The 20,017-nt window shown below is 42.7% G+C and overlaps 1 protein-coding gene across 2 annotated transcripts in view; it reads right to left on the bottom strand.

Annotated features, from left to right (window-relative positions):
- Nucleotides 1–1,578: 1,578 nt before the first annotated feature.
- LOC137877491 (transmembrane and coiled-coil domain protein 3-like) overlaps nt 1,579–20,017 on the bottom strand; it is a 31,109-nt gene continuing 12,670 nt past the window's right edge. For both annotated transcript variants that reach the window (XM_068717435.1, XM_068717437.1), the window contains exons 2-5: nt 7,171–7,341; nt 6,013–6,794; nt 4,608–4,743; nt 1,579–4,046 (exon numbers count right to left, since the gene is read on the bottom strand). In XM_068717435.1, the coding sequence (XP_068573536.1) occupies nt 3,744–4,046; nt 4,608–4,743; nt 6,013–6,794; nt 7,171–7,341 (1,392 nt within the window). In that variant the 3' untranslated portion in view covers nt 1,579–3,743. The remainder of the gene's footprint in view (nt 4,047–4,607; nt 4,744–6,012; nt 6,795–7,170; nt 7,342–20,017) is intronic.

Here is a 20,017-nt window from a genome sequence, read left to right as displayed (position 1 = left end):
GATGCACCTGCATTGAGTTTAGTGATCTTCAGAGGTGGAGGAAGTGTTCAGATCTAGTACTTTAGTAAAACTAGTAATACCACAATGTAGAAATACTCTGTTGCAAGTAAAAGCCCTGCATTAGAACTTGTATTTGTGTAAAAGCACAAAACATTTTAGCATCAGCGTACCAAAAGCAAAAGTACTCATAATGCAGAATGAGTCATTTCAGAAATTAAATATATATATATATATATATATATATATATATATATATATATATATATATATATATATATATATATAGTGGAGTAAAGAGTAAAATTGTTCCTATAATGTTGTGGAGCAGTAGTATAAATAAACATAAAATGGAATTACTAAAATAACTGACTTGCACTTGATTTAATTTTCAGTACTATATATTAAATGAAGCATTTATAATCAGGCAATAAAGATCCTGGATGTTAAACGAACCATAAATTCACTTTATGAAACAACTGCTCTACTAATAAAGCTTAAAAACATGTCCGCTTGCCAGAAACTGCATTTCAAACACAGCGTTGACAAAGGAGCATTAAGAAAGTAATTAGATGTCCTTGGAATGTTCTATTTAATCAGTTGCTATAGTCTCCATGTCCACACTAACCACATCTGACAACCACAAACACTGTGCTTGCCTCCGTTCATCATGACACACTGATTTGTTTTTCCATGACAGCCAACAACTCAATCTGTCTGATCCTCGTCTCTCTCAAGCCTTAAGTAGTTTGAACGAACAGTTGTACGTTATAGGAGATATGCGTATTAATTTTTATTCTAAATCATCAGATGAGAAGCTTGATACCACTCTGTGTGTCTGCTTAATGTAAAAGATTTGGGCCATGCACAGTAACCTTTAGTCCAGGAAGTCACTGGACCAAAAATAGTCTGTTAGATAATTACTCATAACACCGCAAAATGTTGTTTTCACACCTTCATTTTTGTACAGATTAAACCACAGAAATAGATTGATTTCTATGATTAGATAAACAAGATACAACATGTTAATCTGTGAGCTTTAGGGCGCGGAGCCAGGCTAGCTGTTTATGCTAAGATAAATTATAAAGTCTCCTGACTGTAGATTAGTGGTATCAATCTTCTCATATCTTGAGAAGAAAGCAAATATATTATATTATTATACATTTTACTATTTCTTTAATGAGCTACAATATGAAGGGAGGATGTGAAAGAGAAAATGTAATTTTTGAGATATTGCTTATTATTTGACTTATCAAACAAATATAAGTAAAAGTAATAGGAAAGCAATAAAGAATTAATCAAAAATAAAATGTAGTATGTGAGGTTTTAATAGGAACAGCAAATACTTCTTACTGAAGCGAAACAAAAATATATATAACATTCTTTATAGTAAGTACTATAACAACATACTTTAGAGGGTTTTCTTCCACTCAAAGTCATTTAGACCCATTTTTATGTATGAATTCCTGAAGATGCTGAGTGGTTTGATCTCGGTCCTTACATCACACAGTCCGATGGATAATGTATAATGGATGTCGGGAATGTAAAAAAAGGACAAGTAGGAAACAGAAAATCTGGAACGATCTTTAAACAAAATCTGATTTATTTTCTCATTTGAAAATAAGATAACGTTATGGAACCCCATAACCAGAAACTAATGCACATAGAAGAGACAGGAATACGAAAATATACATCATGGACTTACAGCTTTGGAGAGGAGGTGCATGTCTCTCCTGAAGAGCAGATAAAAAGATTTTGAGCCAATTTGAAAACCACCAAAGACTGATGGTACGAAAACTAAAAAATATTTTAAAAAAGCAATTTCAGTGTTACTCAAAAAGGCGTTTGTGCCTTAAAAATCTCCATATTTGGCTTTAGAAGGGACGCAAACAGAAGACAAAGAATAAAATAAACTGACAAGGCTTCAGTCCCAGTTCACCCCCCCCGCCCCCCATCATCACAGTGATACAGGGTTACAGAGCACAGAGCTACATAGTTCACTTTCCTCTGTGAAGTCTGTAATGGTGCATTCAAGTCACGTGGGAAAAACAGTCACAAAGGGGTTTATATTATCACTTCTTCTAGGTTACTGACATTTCAGTCATTACAATTCATACTTCTTAAAATCTGATGGCAGGGCAGGATGTTGTGTGCTAGTTTCATCTCCAATGAGTCACTTCTCAGCTGTCTAGTGTGAAAAGGCTGAAGGGAATTATTACGGGCGATTGAAATGTAGTAGCAGTAATCAATCACTGTCTCCCCGCAGCTTAAATACAAGTTTCATCAGGTGGGAATTCTTTCAAGTCAGGACTGTTCCCACAGGACTTGAACGCAGCACGACATCGAAGGCTTTACACAACAGTTAATTTGTTCTGTTCACCTCGGGAAAAAAAATAAAAAGGCAATTCAATAAAAAGCCAAAACATGCTAGAGCTTTTCTCTAATCTTGTCGGCCTTCCTCACAGTTTACAGGCTAGCTGGTCGATGCTAAAGCTGCAATCTTTGGAGCTGAGAAAAGCACGTCAACTCAGACGTTACCCGAAAAACATGAAACGGATTTTACATGACGAAAACCCCAAAGCATCAACAAGACAGGAGGCAGTTTAAACGACTTCCTTTAAAGAGGAATAGTTTGACATTTTGGGAAAAATGCTTATACGCTTTCTTACAGAGTTAAATGAGTAGAACCAGCGGACGGTTAGCTTAGCTTAGCTCAAAGACTGGAAACGGGGGGGAAACGGCTAGCCTGGTTCTGTCCAAAGGCAACAAGATCTGCCTATGAGCAAAACTCTGATGGTGTAAAAACAACAGGTGACAGAAAGTTAATGCTTCTATCCAAGACACAGTCCTGCACATAAAAGCACAAATTGTATTTAAATAACATATATAACATGTTAATTAGTGAGCCAGGCTAGCTGTTTAAACTCGTTTCCAGTCTTTATGCTAAGCTAATCATCTCCTAGCTCTAGCTTCATAGCTAGACGTTAGTGGCGTTAATGTTTTCACCAAACTCTCTCCAAGAAAGCAAACTTTGTGTGGAACACAGTGGAGACACAAACAAGCAGACGTACAGTACACTCACACACAAAACACAACCCACAGTTTAAAACAACAGCTTATAAAATGTCTTAAATGAGAAAGAACATGACATAAATACAGGACAGATCAGTACACAGTACAAATCAACCTTCAGGTGGACGTGTCTTTGTGATGTCACAGCTGGTTGGTGTTCAGGACTGCTTGACTGGCCACATGCAGCCAGTGAGAGTGTGTTCAGAGGGGTGAGGTGGTGCTTCAACAGATACACGTCCCTTTAAAAAAAGACTGTATTTCCACGCACCGATCAAATCCTCTTTATTTAGATTTTAGTGTCTTCTTGTTGCTGCGATCCAGAATCCAGATGGGGAATCCAAAAGCCAATAATATGGCCGATCAATTCCAGTTGATTCATCTTCTCGCTGTCGGCGTTGTGTCAAAGTTTGCACCTTCAGCCTTGTCGACAGCACGTTGTGGATCTCGGTTATAACTTATATCAGCTTACATCTGTGTGTTGGAATTACAGTGGAGGTGTGAAAGGCTTTTCTGTGGACCCCATTGAGACATGCAAAACAGAAAGCCATGAACCAATCACGTGGAGCCCACAACAAGGGCTGGTGTAAAAGGCTACATGTAAACTCGACACACCTCACGAAAAAAAAAAAAACCTGGTCGTCTGCTTTCACGGTCTCGTTTTACGCACCCTCGAGTCAGTGCGGGAGGAGAAATCGTTCCAAAACGCTCTGTAAATGTTCCCAGTTCTTCCACAGCAGCGCCAGCACGGCCACGCCCACGCAGGTGAGCGCCAGGTGGAGGCGGCTGCGCAGCAGCGGGGCGGTGAACTTGGCCGCTGTGGAAACGCACACCAAGATCACGGTGACTATGGCCAGCATGATGTTGATGCACTTCCCCAGCAGCACCTTGGCGTCGGTGTTCTCCACCTGCACCGTCTGCTGCTGCTGCTGCTGGAGCTCCAGCTTTGACACGCGAGTCTGACACGACTCCAGCACCTCCTGCGCACGCGCACACACGCACGCACGCACACACACACACACACACACACACACACACACACACACACACACACACACACACACACACACACACACACACACACACACACACACACACAATACAATATGGTTGAGATTGGGGAAATACTTGAGAGCAATGAGTCATAAGGGAAGGGCAGCGAAACTGGATTAGATATGATTTGACATCAACTGCATTAGAAATGAAGAGGAGTTGTGTTTTGTGTATCTTATAACAAATGAATGGGAGACGCAGGAGGCACCTCAGTGTGACTCATCTTTCACTTTCTGGGCTCTTTAATGTCATTCGATTGAAAACGTTTCCTGGGGCCCACAGACAGCCCAGAGTGGTGAGTACTATGTACTATTATAGTGTTTTTGGGTGAACTGTTCCTTTAAACAATAAATAGTCACCATCTCTCCATCTTTAACTCAAATATTGCGGAAGTTAAGTATCAGTACTCGTTCAATAATGTTAAATTGGAGTCTGTGCTGTATTATATAACTCGCTCTCATATGTTTGTGTACAAAAACACAAAGTACCTGGATGTCCCTGGCCCTCTCGTAGGCCTGGTAGGCCACCTTCTCCTCGATGCTGGCCAGCTCCTGCTTCAGGTTACTGGTCTCATGCTGGTGGAGCTCCGTCAGGTCATTTAACTGGTCCTCCAACCGCTCATACCTGACACACACACACACACACACACACACACACACACACACACACACACACACACACACACACACACACACACACACACACACACACACACACACACGAGGAAGCAGAGCGCCAACAATAGAGAGAGAGGGAGGGTGAACAAACGATGCATAATTGAGTGTGTGTGTGTGTGTGTGTGTGTGTGTGTGTGTGTGTGTGTGTGTGTGCGAGTAACAGTACAGCAACTTACTTACTACAGCAACTGAGCTGCTGAAAACAGTTGCCCTTGGACTACTTAGCAACAGTCTGGAGGTTTGTGTGTAAGCGCTGCCGTCTATTTTTAGTTTACAAAAGCTCATAATAACTGTCAGAAGCTTTTTGAGGTTCAACAGATGTACAAACACACTGCGTCACTACCAGTTAGGAGTGTTTACCGCAGGGTTAAATATGAAGTGCTGTACCAGTGAGCCGTCATACTGGTACAGGTTATGGTTCTAGTGCTGCTGTGCTTTGCGAGTCGCTCAACTTAAGAGTTATTTGTAATTATGGGATGGTTTTATGTGAAGTACTTTAAGAGGCATGAGAAACATTTTTTGGCAAAAAATAAAAGGGAAGGCGTAGTCATTTTGTTTAACAAAATACTTTATCTTTAATCTTCATGGATGCATTTATCTTCCTCCTGCCCCCTAAATTAAGACTCACGGATCTAGAGTTTCGCATAAATATTTAAAAAGGGGAACAAGTGAATTTACCAATAACATGAAGTACCAAATATATTCTGTGGCTATATATTATACTGAACGTTTCAGTCGATCTAGTTGAGCCAAAAATAATCATGTTGTTTCTTTCTCCCAAGCCTGCTGCTGTCGACACGACACTAAAGATATTATCACGCTGCATTATGGGAAGTGGAGGATCCAGTGCTTTTGTAGCTTAGCCCCAACTTTATGGAAGTAAACGTGTAAATGTGAGCGTTACATGTCTTTCTATGACATTTCTACTTCGATTTCTATTTCATTAGTGTTGGGAGTTATTGTGACGGCCCTAATTGGTGAGTTGGGGTTACTTATATCAGCCACGTTTAGTTATTTTAATTGAAGGTTTGGTCATATTTTATGTATTTTTTTTTTGTACTTCATACTATAAAGACTGTTCATCCCTCAGTGACGAGGGCAAAGCCTCAAACATCCATGTTTACTAATCTAACAGAGTGCAGCTTGACCTACTTATTCATGAACTCTGTTATGTGTGTTTTAAGAGGACATCACTGGGTGAGTGTGTAATCCCTACCTGTATCTCTCCTCCTGCATCATCTGTGTGAAGCAGCTGTAGTCTCGTTTGAACTGCGTGTTCAGAGTGTCCATGTCCTCTGCCAGCTGCACCTGAGCCTCCCTGACCTCCCGCACCATGTCCAGCACCTCCCCCAGACGCCCGTTGGAGTCCGACCTCCCCGGACCCCCGGATCCGGCCCCGGAGCCCCCGGCCGGATTCCCATTGGAGTCGGCGGACGCAGACGTCCCCGTGGAGCACTCGTCGTCGCTCTGGTACTTCGACGCCTTGGCTACCGTGGTGGCGCTCCCGCTCAGGCCCCTCGCGGCGCCGTCCACGTGCAGCCCCGACCCCGACTCCATGGAGCTCTTGAGGTGGGCGATGTTGTCGGCGCTGCCGAACTTGTTCCTGATGAGGTTGGCGAACTCCCGGGACTTGTTTAAGAAGAACGGCGGCGAGAGCGACACGCCGGGCCCGATCGTCTTCACTTTGTCCAGCGCCGGGTGGCGTCCGGTGGCGCTGACGTCCCGCAGGCTTCCCTCTTTGCTGTGAGTCCCGGACTCCTTGCTGCTGCCATCCTTGTGGTTGTGTTTCCCGTTGGTCTCGCTGTCCTTCACGCGTCGGTGGTACTGTTCCAGCTTCCTCTGCAGCCGGGCGATCGTGTGCGCCGACTTCTGGTTCTTCTTCTCGAAGACCTGGCGAATTCGTCCCACCTGCTGCTTGTCGGCGTTGTTCACCAGCTTCAGGTACTCGGCGACGTTCTGGTCCCGAGCTGCCTGCTCCACCTTGATCTGCTCCGTCACCTGAAGGGCAGAAGGACGGGAGGAAAGTGTTTGTAACGACTTTGTACTCACTTCAAACAAAAGTGCTCTACTTTGTTCTTACTACTCACTGGGATAGAGTTAACTACGTTAGCTGTTAATAATCTCTTCATTAGGTTTCAGTCCCAACTGATCACATTAAAATGTTGATATGATGAGAAACCTTTCTCCCAATGAAAGTTGAGACAACAAGGACTATGAAAATCAAATCAACTGAAATCTAATTGGCTCATCATTGGATAAAGACATTTAACAGCTCTATAAAGCACCAACAAACCGAGCTGTGGAGTTATTAGATTTGGTCTTTGTGATGTTTGTTCAGAAGCTCTCAGAGTGGAAACACAGTAAATCCCCTCACCTTAAGGACCTTCTGCTGCAAGCTGTCGATGCCAAGCGCTCCTTTGGTGAAATCCAGCCCGACTCCGTCATCCCCGACGCTGTCCACCACGTCCAGGTTGGACTCTGAGCCGCCGCGGCGAATGGGCACCGGGATGCTGAGGATGTTGGCATCGCAAGCGCTGCGCTCCGCCTGTGAGAACACACACACACACACACACACACACACACACATACACACAAGAGTTGGAATTATTAGGAGTGCAAATCTATAAAACGTTCTTTCATAGTTGTCTGGACCACAAGTTGACGCCTTAAAATGTCTCGTTTTGTTCGACTAATAGGCCAATATCCCAAAAATACTCAGCTCACAGTGACATGTGGCAAAGAAAAGCAGCAAATCATCTCATTTGAGAGCTTGAAACTAGAGAACGGCGACATTTTTTGCTTAAAAAAAAATGATTGAAAGAAACATTCTTCCATCCGACTAACAGAGTTATTTCTATGTTTACAACATTTAGTCATCGGAGTGTCTTCTCGAGTGGAGCTGATATCACTAATGCTTCAAAAGATCATCCGACACTCATTATTATTGTGACCGTGGAGATGTATTACCTTCCACAAATAGGTATACAAGTTCAAAATGCCTCATTGAACAACTTTAGAGAGGAAATTAAACAAGAAAAACAAAAGACAGCCGTTGCTCCGATGTCAGAAGCTGCAGTCTATTCACACTTTAAAAAAGCCAAACAAGAGGAGCTGATGGGGCTGTTAATGTGTCTGAAGACTGCACAATGGTCAGTTAGTGGAGGCTCCAAACAAACAGCCTCCACGCTCAAAATCCACTATTGACAAAAGCAGACGGTTGCGTAACGCCACCTAAAATATTAGTATGCGGTAAGTCTTGTTGCCACGGCAGCAAAGTGCACATAAGCTCTAAAACGCACACACATGAGCAAACAGCTGACGAACCCTGAAGGCGGGTTTTTTTTTTTTTTTTGGGCTGTATTGTTTTTCTCTTTTTTCTTACACACATGGCGCTTTAATTGTGTCCTGTGGCTTTGTGATACATCCTGCAGAGTCAGCAATCCCCCCCCCCAAGCAGAGGATCATAGTCCGACAGTAACAAACAGTTACTAACGTTATTATTGACATAAAGTCATTCATGTAATTCCGTTGTTCTGAATTAAACACGGTGCTTCTTCTCGCTACTCCTGAGTACAGATGGCTTCCGCCCTCACAACACCACACACACACACACACACACACACACACACACACACACACAACACGTCCATCGGTCCAGACGGCCACGAGCAGAACAAACCTGTGCTGCAGAGAAACGCTGATTCAATCAATATTGAGGTGCAGAACAGTTGAGGTTTGCAGTTTCACAAGTGGAAGATTTGCTTTAGTTCAAATCAATAATTTGGGAGTTTTCTTGACTTGAGCTGTAAGGATGAGAGCCTTGGAGACAGGATATTTTTACAATGGGACTTTTTTTTTTTTTTTAGAAGACCACAAAAAGTACTACAGCAATGCTAACCCAAAGGAAAATATTTATTAGCCACCCAAAAATATACATATAATGTAATCTGTCTGACATTCTATCTGTCTTTTTATGTTTCATTGTGTTTTATGTAAATTTAGTCTCCCTACATGATGACGTCAACGTGGTTTCAGACGGAGAGATGACCCTAAAACTCTTAAAGATAACTCACATGTATATCCACACACACACACACACACACACACACACACACACACACACACACACACACACACACACACACACACACACACACACACACACACACACACACACACACACATCTACTACATGTTATTAATGTGACTTTTCAAAGTGCTCGCGTCCTGTGGCTGGAACAGTGGGCGGTAAAAGGTTAACAAGAAAAAATAATGAACGGGTGATTAAATAATTCAAATTGGTGAAGTCAATCAGTTGCAGCCGGATGATTAGAGCACGAGACTATGGCAACGAAATGTGAGTCATCTTCCTATTGTAGCAAACACCAAACCCCCTGCTGTGGACTCACAAAAACACACAACCTTGAATACCTTACATCTGCGACCAGACCACGAACCACAAACCAAACAGTCACATCCTCCTTTGCTGCCCTCTCACATACAAACAGCCTGGAAGTAAATCACATGTTTGCAGGACATTCAAGTGTGTGAACATGCGGCTGTGTGAGCCTCACACTCAGCAGTCCGCACACGTACATCGGTTGGGATTATTAACACGTGAACACGCACATATGTCTCTGAAGGGCACATGCAGATATCAGGTCACAGCTCGGCCTTTGGCCCTGGTCTGCACTGAGGCCATTTAGATTATTATACAGATGGGTGGACACGGAGCCAAAACACACACACACACACACACACACACACACACACACACACACACACACACACACACACACACACACACACACACACACACACACACACACACACACACACACACACACACACACACACCAGGGCATTCGTCCACGGGGAAATATGAAGGAGATATTCAGATAGTCAAGTCGTCTGCGAGAGATAGACGATGGATGAATGGATGCGACTGCAGAATCGCTTAAAAGTGAAACGCGGCCAGTCGTTTTCCTCGGAGGGAACTAGCAGCCATAAAAGTGCAAGAATGTCCTAAATTCTATTTCTCACAGCAGACGGCCCACAAGTGAAGAAGCTGACAAGAAATGTAATGTCCTGGTGGCTTAGTTGGTTAATTTACATAACATCTGCAGCTTTCTGGTCTGGAAGCATTGATGCATATAGAAAAAAACCCCATCTATATATACACCTTATATGCATATATGAATATTGACAACTATTTCTGAGGATTAGTCGATATAATTAATCGTCTAAGTCATTATCTTGTACAACTTGTCAAATACCTGTTAGTTACATTCTCAATCCTGACGGGTAAATTCACATTTGTACCAAATTTCATGTCAATTCATCCAATAGTTGTTGAGACATTTCACTCAAATCCACAAATGTGAACCTCACGGTGGCACTAACATCTGGCAGATGTTGAGACATTTCGGTCTGGACCAAAGTGACGGACCGACTGACCTCGTTGTTCCTAAAGCCACGCTGCTAGTGTGGCTAAAAATAATCGACCGATTAACTGATGAAGGAAATAATGATCACTTGAAGGCAAACACTCCAACAAGGAAAGGGCACACGATGACGCAGATCTGGTGCGAGTATCTGCGTCTGTGTGCGATTTGCATCAGCTTTCTAGAATGAAAATCTAAGATTAGAGACTGGAGAGGAAGCTTATGCTGTTTCCGGAGTGTGAGAGAGAGAGAGAGAGAGAGAGAGAGAGAGAGAGATAGAGAGAGAGAGAGAGACAGAGAGAGAGAGACAGACAGAGAGAGAGACAGAGACAGAGAGAGAGACAGAGAGAGAGAGAGAGAGAGAGAGACAGAGAGAGACAGAGACACACACACAGAGAGAGAGAGAGAGAGAGAGAGAGAGAGACAGAGAGAGAGAGACAGAGAGAGACAGAGAGAGACACAGAGAGAGAAAGAGAGAGAGAGAGAGAGAGACACAGAGACACAGAGAGAGAGAGAGAGAGAGAGAGAGAGAGAGAGAGAGAGAGAGAGAGAGAGAGAGAGAGAGAGAGAGAGAGAGACACAGAGAGAGAGAGAGAGAGTGGGCCAACAAGTGCTACTTCAACTCCCACTAAGCACATCTCCTCATCTCAGCGTCTCATTAATGGGACCTTGCCACGGGGAGACGACGGCCTGACACAAACACACAGCAAATTGCCATGGGAAAGGTTTCTTTTGTTGCTCCCAGAGAGAGTCAGAGGGTCTTTATTCCTGCCTCCAATCCATCAGTTTATTTTCCACTAACATGAGCCAGAGGTAGACGCAAGTCAGATACCCGCCGTCCCTCGTGAGCGACTCGATCCTCCCCCCGTCAGCTGATCAGAGCGAAACGCAGAGGTGACGCTCAGCTATTTTGTCAAAAACCAAATCAGCAACTGTCCGCCAGTGACGAAAGAACAAATCAACATGGATCCATCAAGTCAAGGCTGTTCACAGAAAATGTAAAATCCCCTCTGAATACTAGCCGAGTGAAGTACTGTGCATACATTTTATTCAGTGTCCAGGGCTTCGCATTTGGGCAAATAGATTGATGTTTTACCCAAATGTAGGCCTGTTAATAAATAAAGAAATAAAATCAACAGGGATTCGAAGAATTGGACAAAAAAAAAAGTTAAAAAAATCTAAATGTTAACCTGTCACTTTGTAATTGTGATATATAGTGGTTATTTGTACAAAAACACACTATTCAAATGCTTGTATTTGTGCTTTGATAAAACATTGTTGGGGGCAATAATAGTTGTATTTTGTATTATAAGCTGCTCAGAGCTAGTGTTAGGAATGAATCGATGAAATACATACATAAACACATGAATTAGTTTCTTATTGGCATTAAGCCAGTAATGTATTTGCTGTACATGATTCTTTAATTCTTCTCTGTGACAAATGAGAGCTTAAAAACATTGAGTGTAACAGAGATTATAGCACATTAGCCGTCTATTAGTTGGCTCTAAACCAGCATGGAGCCACACACAGTCTGAACCAGCACACCAGATTAGCAACGGCTCATTTAAACTGGTGTGTGTTTGAGTATTAGGGGAAGAAATAATGTGATTGGGAGAGATCAAGAGATTTAGAGGAGGAGATGTTTAAAACCAGACTTCTTAAGCCAATAACAGGATGCTCATTGCTCTGTGAGGCTGTACTTCCGCGCTAAATGCTAATAACAACAATGCTAACATTGCAGGTATCATGATCATCATCTTAGTTTAGTGTTAGCATGCTAACTTTTGCTCATGAGTAGCAAACACAAAGTGAATATCATTCGTTTTGCAGGTATTTAGTCACAAACTAAAGTACTGGACGAATTAAAAACTTTGACCGTGTGTTGGCGCTAAAGGGAAAGTCAGGTAAACACCAAAGTCAGTGAGATTCATCCTCTGGGCCCCATAGATGTTTGTACCAAATTTCATGGAAATCCATCAGAGAGTTGTTAAGATATTTCAGTTTGGACCAAGGTTGCTGACCAGCTGCCCAACATCCCTACAGCATCTCTAGCTTGTCTAAAAATAGACGTTCTGTTCAGTTTTCTTTGGCATCAGTTCTCCTCCGGCACCATTATCGCTTTCTTCCCCAACAGAGGACGGAATATGCAGCGGCTCTTTGGACAAATATGGAGATGGACTCGGACCACAATTTAGGTAATGACGTTTTTGAAAGGCTTAATCTAGCAAACCCTATTATGTTTGCCAAGGCCACTCTGTTCCAACAGACTTGAGAATAACACAGATGAGCATCCGTGGTAATCGATGACTGTACTTCCTGAGGGGCTCCAGAGAAAAGCTACCGTACACAGAGCCTAATGCATCATGCATCACGCTGCCACGGAATAAGGTGCAGGTTACCTAAACCAGGGCACCTGCATTTTCATTTAAATACATTCAACCTGTGAGGCACAACTCTGAAATGCTAAAAAAAAAAGGAGCATTTTGTGCAGGCTGAAAACTCCCTCTGCAACAAATGAAACAAGAACAAAATTATTGTTTATGCAACATGAATAATAAATGAAACAACTTAGAGACACTGGGACTCTAACTGAGCTATTCATCATCAGGATGAACGCGTGTACTCGGTGGGTCACTAAACACTGCGCCATATAATTTTCACATTATCCTAATGCTGATTCTTAAACTTTTACTGCTGGGATTTTAGGGCTCATAACTTCAGTGGAAGCAGATTTTTTAATAAGCAAGCAGAGGAGCTGCCTATTTTCAAGTCTGCAATCAAAAAGAGACCTCTGTGTCTGAACACATAATGAATATTAGACATGCTGCTGGCCAATAGCTGCATTTTTAGGAAATCAAAAAAAGTAAGAGACCTGGTTTGATTTTGGTGACAGGCTATCCTCCGGGTGTGTTCATTCAACCGGTGTCATTTTCAAAATGTATTCCGATCACGTACAGAGACAGAAAGAAGACAGAAAAAGAGGACGGCCAAAGGTGAAATGAGACATTTGGTTCGTGTGAACTGGACTGGAGCGCCTCCTGTCTGGACGATCAGCCGTGACTCTGTGGCCCGAGAAGAGGAGCCTCCTGTGGGGAGGACGAGCTGGCAGACATGCACACTGCCATCCCCGTGGGGCTCCAGGGACGCACCGGAGAATTACCCGGAGAACAAATGGAAAGCAAAACAGCCACAGCACAGACGGAAAGATGGGGAAAGGGCTGGAGAACAAACATGGACGGTCTCTGCAATATGCAACACGGGACGAGCGCTAAAACACACTCCCAAAGATTATTCTAGTGATAGAAGGTGTCCTAAGCTGTACAAACACCTGACTCGATGATAATTCAATGTAGTTTATTGACGTTTTGCGGAATTGTATCATGATCATATGATAAGCGGCGTATAATACATAATTAAAGCTAGTAATGTCAATACATACGGCTAATGCTAACAGAAAAAAAAATGGGAATATTATCTTCACTGTGGCTGCAACTAACGACCATTTTCATCATCGATCAATCCGACGATTACTTCCTTGATTCGTTGATTAAATGTTAGCTCTAAAAAAAAAAAAAAGACGACATTAAGTAGTGAAACACGCTAACGCTCAACGTGGGACCTACAGTCATTAAGTAACCCAAAGATATACATTTAAATATCATAGCGGACAAGAAGAAACATTAAAATATTCACATTTGTGAAGCACGAGATAATTACTGCAGTGCTATATACATGAACACATCGTGTCATTAGGACTGAGAGAGATCCACACACTGAAAAAAAAAGCATTTGATCAAAAAGACCTCTTTATATTGTTCCGCCTTTGCTCTGTTGACAACAACACCCTTGTTCTATCTGCATTAATCCACACACACACACACACACACACACACACACGCACACACACGCACACGCACACGCACACACACACACACACACCAGTACTGAGACCAAACCCAAAGGTGTGGCTGAGGGGAAGTAGACAGCTCACGTCTGATTACTGTGTCGATGCACGGACTGAACCAATTTAAATTTCAAGTCTGGACAGGCTGCTCTCTGCACACTCCCACACATGAAATACACTGAGCAGCATTGTGTCCACATCATCTGGAGGCAAAGTGAGAGACACACCGGTGATCTGCAACAAGTAAACCGTTGGACGGATCCATCGCAATACTAAGCGTCTCGTTATTTACAGCCATCGTGATTCTAACCGCCGCAGTACTTCTTCCACCATCACCTTTAATCCTGCTTCTGACGCCACTTTAATTGATTCAATAGCACCGTAATCGCGCGTCAGTTTAAGGGCTTCAACTGAGAATCTACGCGCTTGACCTCGGCGATAATTTACAGATGCACCAAAAATCAAGACGTTAGGAATCAATGGAAAGCATCCGAGAAGCACTTAGCATCGGTGTCACCACCTAGTTGAGGTAGTGCAATTGATTTTAGAGTGCATGTATCAGCAATTAAATGTACAACGATATGTAATAGTGGAAAGAATTGTTTTAAACGACATGAATAAATGTCAGGCTATCAAATACAGAAATGATGTTAATTGATTTAAAGACTATTTAATTGATAGAGTTTATGACTTCTCCCTCATATGCAGAGCCACAACAGACACCTAAATTCAAAAGGAGTGTCACTTCAGTTAAAGAAAGTAACGATAGAGGGTGTGACTCTTGAGCGGCCAGATGAATGAGGATTAAAAAGGTTATTCAATTTTCAAAACCAAAATATTTGGGAAAGAACATCAAAAGATAAACACGACATAACTTCATGAACTTTCCCTTTTTCTCAGCGCTTTTCAAACACTCCTCAGTGCAGCGTGTGTGTGTGTGTGTGTGTGTGTGTGTGTGTGTGTGTGTGTGTGTGTGCTGTGAGATAAGAAGAAGCCACCGGATTTCCAGCAGCTCTGAAGTCTCTTAGACAGAGCTGTCCGTACAGTATGAAAAGAGCGTCACAGCGACGCGACCCCACCGCCTCATTAACAGACCACAGATGGAGGGATGAGAGACTGACGGAGATATCCCCGCTCTCACACTCTCAGTTATTCCTCTGCTGCAAATTTAAACCGTGATCAGTTCAGACGGCACACCAGAGGAGAGACGGCTGCAGCAGGCCGATAAGTTATACGTTTCTCTACACGTCGGTCGAGGCGTTGTGTGCGCTAAAATGTGGAAAAACAGCGTGTTCTTTGAGTATCGAATGCTTCGAACAAAGAGTGACGCTGACAATCTCTTCAGCAATCTGGTGTCGTCCGTTTTGCAGTAATTTAACTAACGTCTCTAAATGAACGACGCTAGTGATATTGAATGACAGAGCGCCATATTTAGAGAGACGTTTGCTTCATTTTAAAAGCACGTTAATATGGAACATTTCCCAGAATGTCACGGATCATTAAAGGTCAGCAGTGTCTTGCTGTGACTAAATAAACTGGTATGTAATACGAACACGGTGGGGTGACGCTGTCCGCTGCGATGCTCCGCTAACCAGAGAGAAACTATCAATACAACGAAGTCAATAAATCACACTGCAGCGGTCTGAATGGATATCGAGTTAGAAATCAATGAAATGTTGGCAATCCATTTACTATCTGGGGGGGTTAGCATCAGATAATGACTTGATGATACATGTACAGAAACAACACGCATATATATATATATATATATATATATAAAGCTTATAAAACTGAGCATATGACGTGTACTACACAGGGTAGAGAATGGGAGAATATCTCTACACCATCTGAACCACGTGTGTGTGTGTGTTTGCATATGACTTGCTTTACACAAAGAAAAGTTGTAATCCGTCCTCTTGTAATCTGAGATTTTAATCTGCTGCTTTCCAGAGCAACGATTACCCAGCAGCCCTTGCTCCCATTCTAAAAATGCCCGGGGAGGAAATAAAAGAAAGAAAGCGATGAGGGTGAGGATACAGGAATACGGAAATAGTAAAAGAAAAAAGAGAGAGAGAGAAAGAGAGAGAGAGAGAAAAAGAAAGAGAGACAGAGAGAGAGAGAGAGAAAGAGAGAAAGAGAAAGAGAAAGAGAGAGAGAAAGAGAGAGAGAAAGAGAGAGAGAGAGAAAGAGAGAGAGAGAAAGAGAGAAAGAGAGAGAGAGAGAGAGAGAGAGAGAGAGAGAGACGAGGTCGGTGTTTGAGCTCCACAGGTGGACCAGCAGAAGCAGGTCAGAGTTTATTCTGTGGCCTTTAAGGGAACATTTGCCATTTGAAATTACAATCGCAGCCTCGTTTACCCAACTACTGACCAGACGGATTTACTGGCAAATCACTCACACACTCACACACACACACACACACACACACACACACACACACACACACACACACACACACACACACACACACACACACACACACACACACACACACAGCGCTGCTCTGAATACAACACAAACACACCGACGTTCCTACTACAAGCTATCGTGACAGGAACTCTGAAATGTGTCCACATATTTTGAATGACGCTGCACCCTTCTGTCAACACACTATGCAAACATCGTGAGGCACATACAGTTGTGGACAAAAGTTTACATACACTTGTAAAGAACATAATGTCATGGCTCTCTTGAGTTTCCAGTTATTTCTACAACTCTGATTTTTCTCTGATAGAGTGATTGGAACAGATACTTCTTTGTCACAAAAAACATTCATGAAGTTTGGTTCTTTCATGACTTTATTATGGGTTAACAGAAAAAGTGACAAAATCTGCTGGGTCAAAAATATACATACAGCAACATGAATTAGCAATTTTGGTGACTTAGAAAGTTGTGTCAATGAAATGAGCTTCATAGCATGGCCTCTTAACTTCTTGTGAGTGATTATGAGTGACTACAACTGGTGACTTCTCTGAGGCCATTTAAATAGGGCTCATTGGATACAAACGCTACAATGGGAAAGTCAAAGGAGCTCAGCATGGATCTGAAAAAGCGAATCATTGACTTGAACAAGTCAGGAAAGTCACTTGGAGCCATTTCAAAGCAGCTGCAGGTCCCAAGAGCAACAGTGCAAACAATTGTTTGTAAGTATAAAGTGCATGGCACTGTTTTGTCACTGCCACGATCAGGAAGAAAACGCAAGCTATCACCTGCTGCTGAGAGAAAATTGGTCAGGAGGGTGAAGAGTCAACCGAGAACCACCAAAAAGCAGATCTGCCAAGAATTAGAAGCTGCTGGAACACAGGTGTCAGTGTCCACAGTCAAGCGTGTTTTGCATCTCCATGGACTGAGAGGCTGCCGTGCAAGAAGGAAGCCCTTGCTCCAAAAGCAGCACCTTAAGGCTCGACTGAAGTTTGCTGAGCCATTGAGAACATGTGGACAATGCTGAAGAAACAAGTCCATGTCAGAAAGCCATCAAATTTAACTGACCTGCACCAATTCTGTCATGAGGAGTGGTCAAAGATTCAACGAGAAGCTTGCCAGAAGCTTGTGGATGGCTACCAAAAGCGCCTAATTGAAGTGAAAATGGCCAAGGGACATGTAACCAAATATTAGCACTGCTGTATGTATATTTTTGACCCAGCAGATTTGATCACTTTTTCTGTTAACCCATAATAAAGTCATGAAAGAACCAAACTTCATGAATCTACTGGAATATATGTGTTATTAAGGCTGCAACAAGCTATTGTCTTTTATAAACCGATACATTGATTAGTCTGAAAAAAAACGCAGGTAAACACTAAAGTGATGCCTTTAAATTGCTTGTTTTGCCCGACCAGCAGTCAAAACCCAAAGATATTACATTTCCAATGATATAAAACAGCAAATCCTCAGAGTTTTAGACGCTGCAAGCAGCACATCTTTGGCTTTTGGGCTTCAGAAATGACTGCAACCTTGAGAGTTGTCCAACTGATTAAACGTTGCACAGTTTCTGGGTAGAAACATGAGCTGCTGAGCCACATATTCCGACATTAGCGTGTGAATTAATTCCTGCATGTGTCCCTGCATCTGTATGTTTTTAATATTCATGACTTAGCTTTGCGTTATCGCAGGCTGTGACGATTGTGCAGCGCTGTTCTCTTGAGTGGTTTAAAGAACATAATGCAAAAAGGGGTTAAACCAAATTTAGACAGCTAGCTTAATACAGAGTGTAATAATAGGCAGTGAATCAGCGTTATATGATATGACTAGGGGCAAAATGGCCCTGTGTGTGTGTGTGTGTGTGTGTGTGTGTGTGTGTGTGTGTGTGTGTGTGTTAGCCCAACAGAGGATCTCTTTGATAGGCAGAGTATTTGTGTGTTGGTTAATCCACACCGCGTTACTCACACACCCGGCATCACTGCCGGTGTGTGTTGATTCACCGTCAGCTTAGCCCACTCCATCCCTAATCCAAACGCACTGAGAGGAAGAGATAAACCTGCGCGACTACACGCGAACAACGTCTCAATAATTCACATTCCACAGATCCAGCTCTGTCCTCCTCCAACGCTCACATCTCCTCCCTCCTTCTTTAGCAAATTGAAGCATCATTTATTCCCGGGGAACGACACAGATTCCATCGGTTGCTCTGACAACAGACGCCACTGAGCAGAGCCGGACTCGCACTCCGGCGTAAATAACCGACGAAGCGAGTCGAAGACCATCAGTCAGCCCCCCCCCCACCCCCCACCCGTTCAACGACATTCACTCCTCCCATTCTGGTCAAACAAAGGCCACGGCTCAGCTCATCACTGTGATTTGTGGTGCTGATGGAGGGTGTGTGTGTGTGTGTGTGTGTGTGTACTGCCCATAAAACAAAAACTGGTTTCCTGTATCCCACAAAAACAGAACAAAAAAAATCAACAAGCTCGGACCTGTTGGGTGCAATTAAATGTTTAGAGCAGGAACTATTAACACCCAACGGCCAGGAACATATACACACACATATAATATATATATATATATATATATATATATATATATATATATATATATATATATATATAATAATAATTTGAAGAATATGTCATTTTACATCTCAAATCTTATGAATAAAAGCAGAAAAAAAATCTCACAGTTGAGAAGCTACAATGAGGAAAATGTGTTGTTTTTTTTTTTGCTAGCCGGTGATGGATAACAACAGGTTTTGTTCACATATTAGGTGAACGCAAATGCTCTTTTTTCTTTTCATTAAATCATCGGTAAACACCACTCGCAGACACGTCGGGCCTCGGCGACTGCTCATTAAACACGAGACTTCAGAGGACGTCTGCTCCCGGCTGTTAGCGCCCTGAAAGACTTTCAGGAGACTAAATATAAAAGGCGACGGGTAGAGTCCGTTCCTTCCTTTGTTTTGTGTTTGTTATGTCAGCCAGCAGTTATGGAGCTGCAACTACCCGTTGTTTACTCAACCGACTGAACCGTCGATTCTTTTTATTTCGATTAATCCCATAATCGGAATTGTCGTAAAAGACAAATCACAATATCTCCTTTAAATGTGTTCTTTGGTCCAACCAACAGTCCCAAAAGTCCTCTTTATTGACACGAATCTAAAGAACAGGAAGAGGAATCTTAGAAAAACACTCTGCTGAAACTATCAGGAGCTCAGAGAAGGAAACCCCCCCCCCCCCCCCCCCCCCCCCCCCATCCTCTTTCCTCCACATCAAACACACTAAAGTTCAGCCTGCAGAGGAGCAAATCGTCCTCTTTGAAACTGATCTAATGATAGCTAGAGAACAGGCTATTTGGTGCATTAATTACACACACACACACACACACACACACACACACACACACACACACACACACACACACACACACACACACACACACACACA

Source organism: Cebidichthys violaceus, unplaced genomic scaffold (genome assembly GCF_023349555.1).
Source record: "Cebidichthys violaceus isolate CVI_PGR_0920_01 unplaced genomic scaffold, fCebVio1.0.p SCAF_21, whole genome shotgun sequence".
Lineage (NCBI taxonomy): Eukaryota > Metazoa > Chordata > Actinopteri > Perciformes > Stichaeidae > Cebidichthys > Cebidichthys violaceus.
The sequence above is the reverse complement of the archived record's forward strand: the minus strand, read 5'-3'. Positions and strand labels throughout refer to the sequence as shown.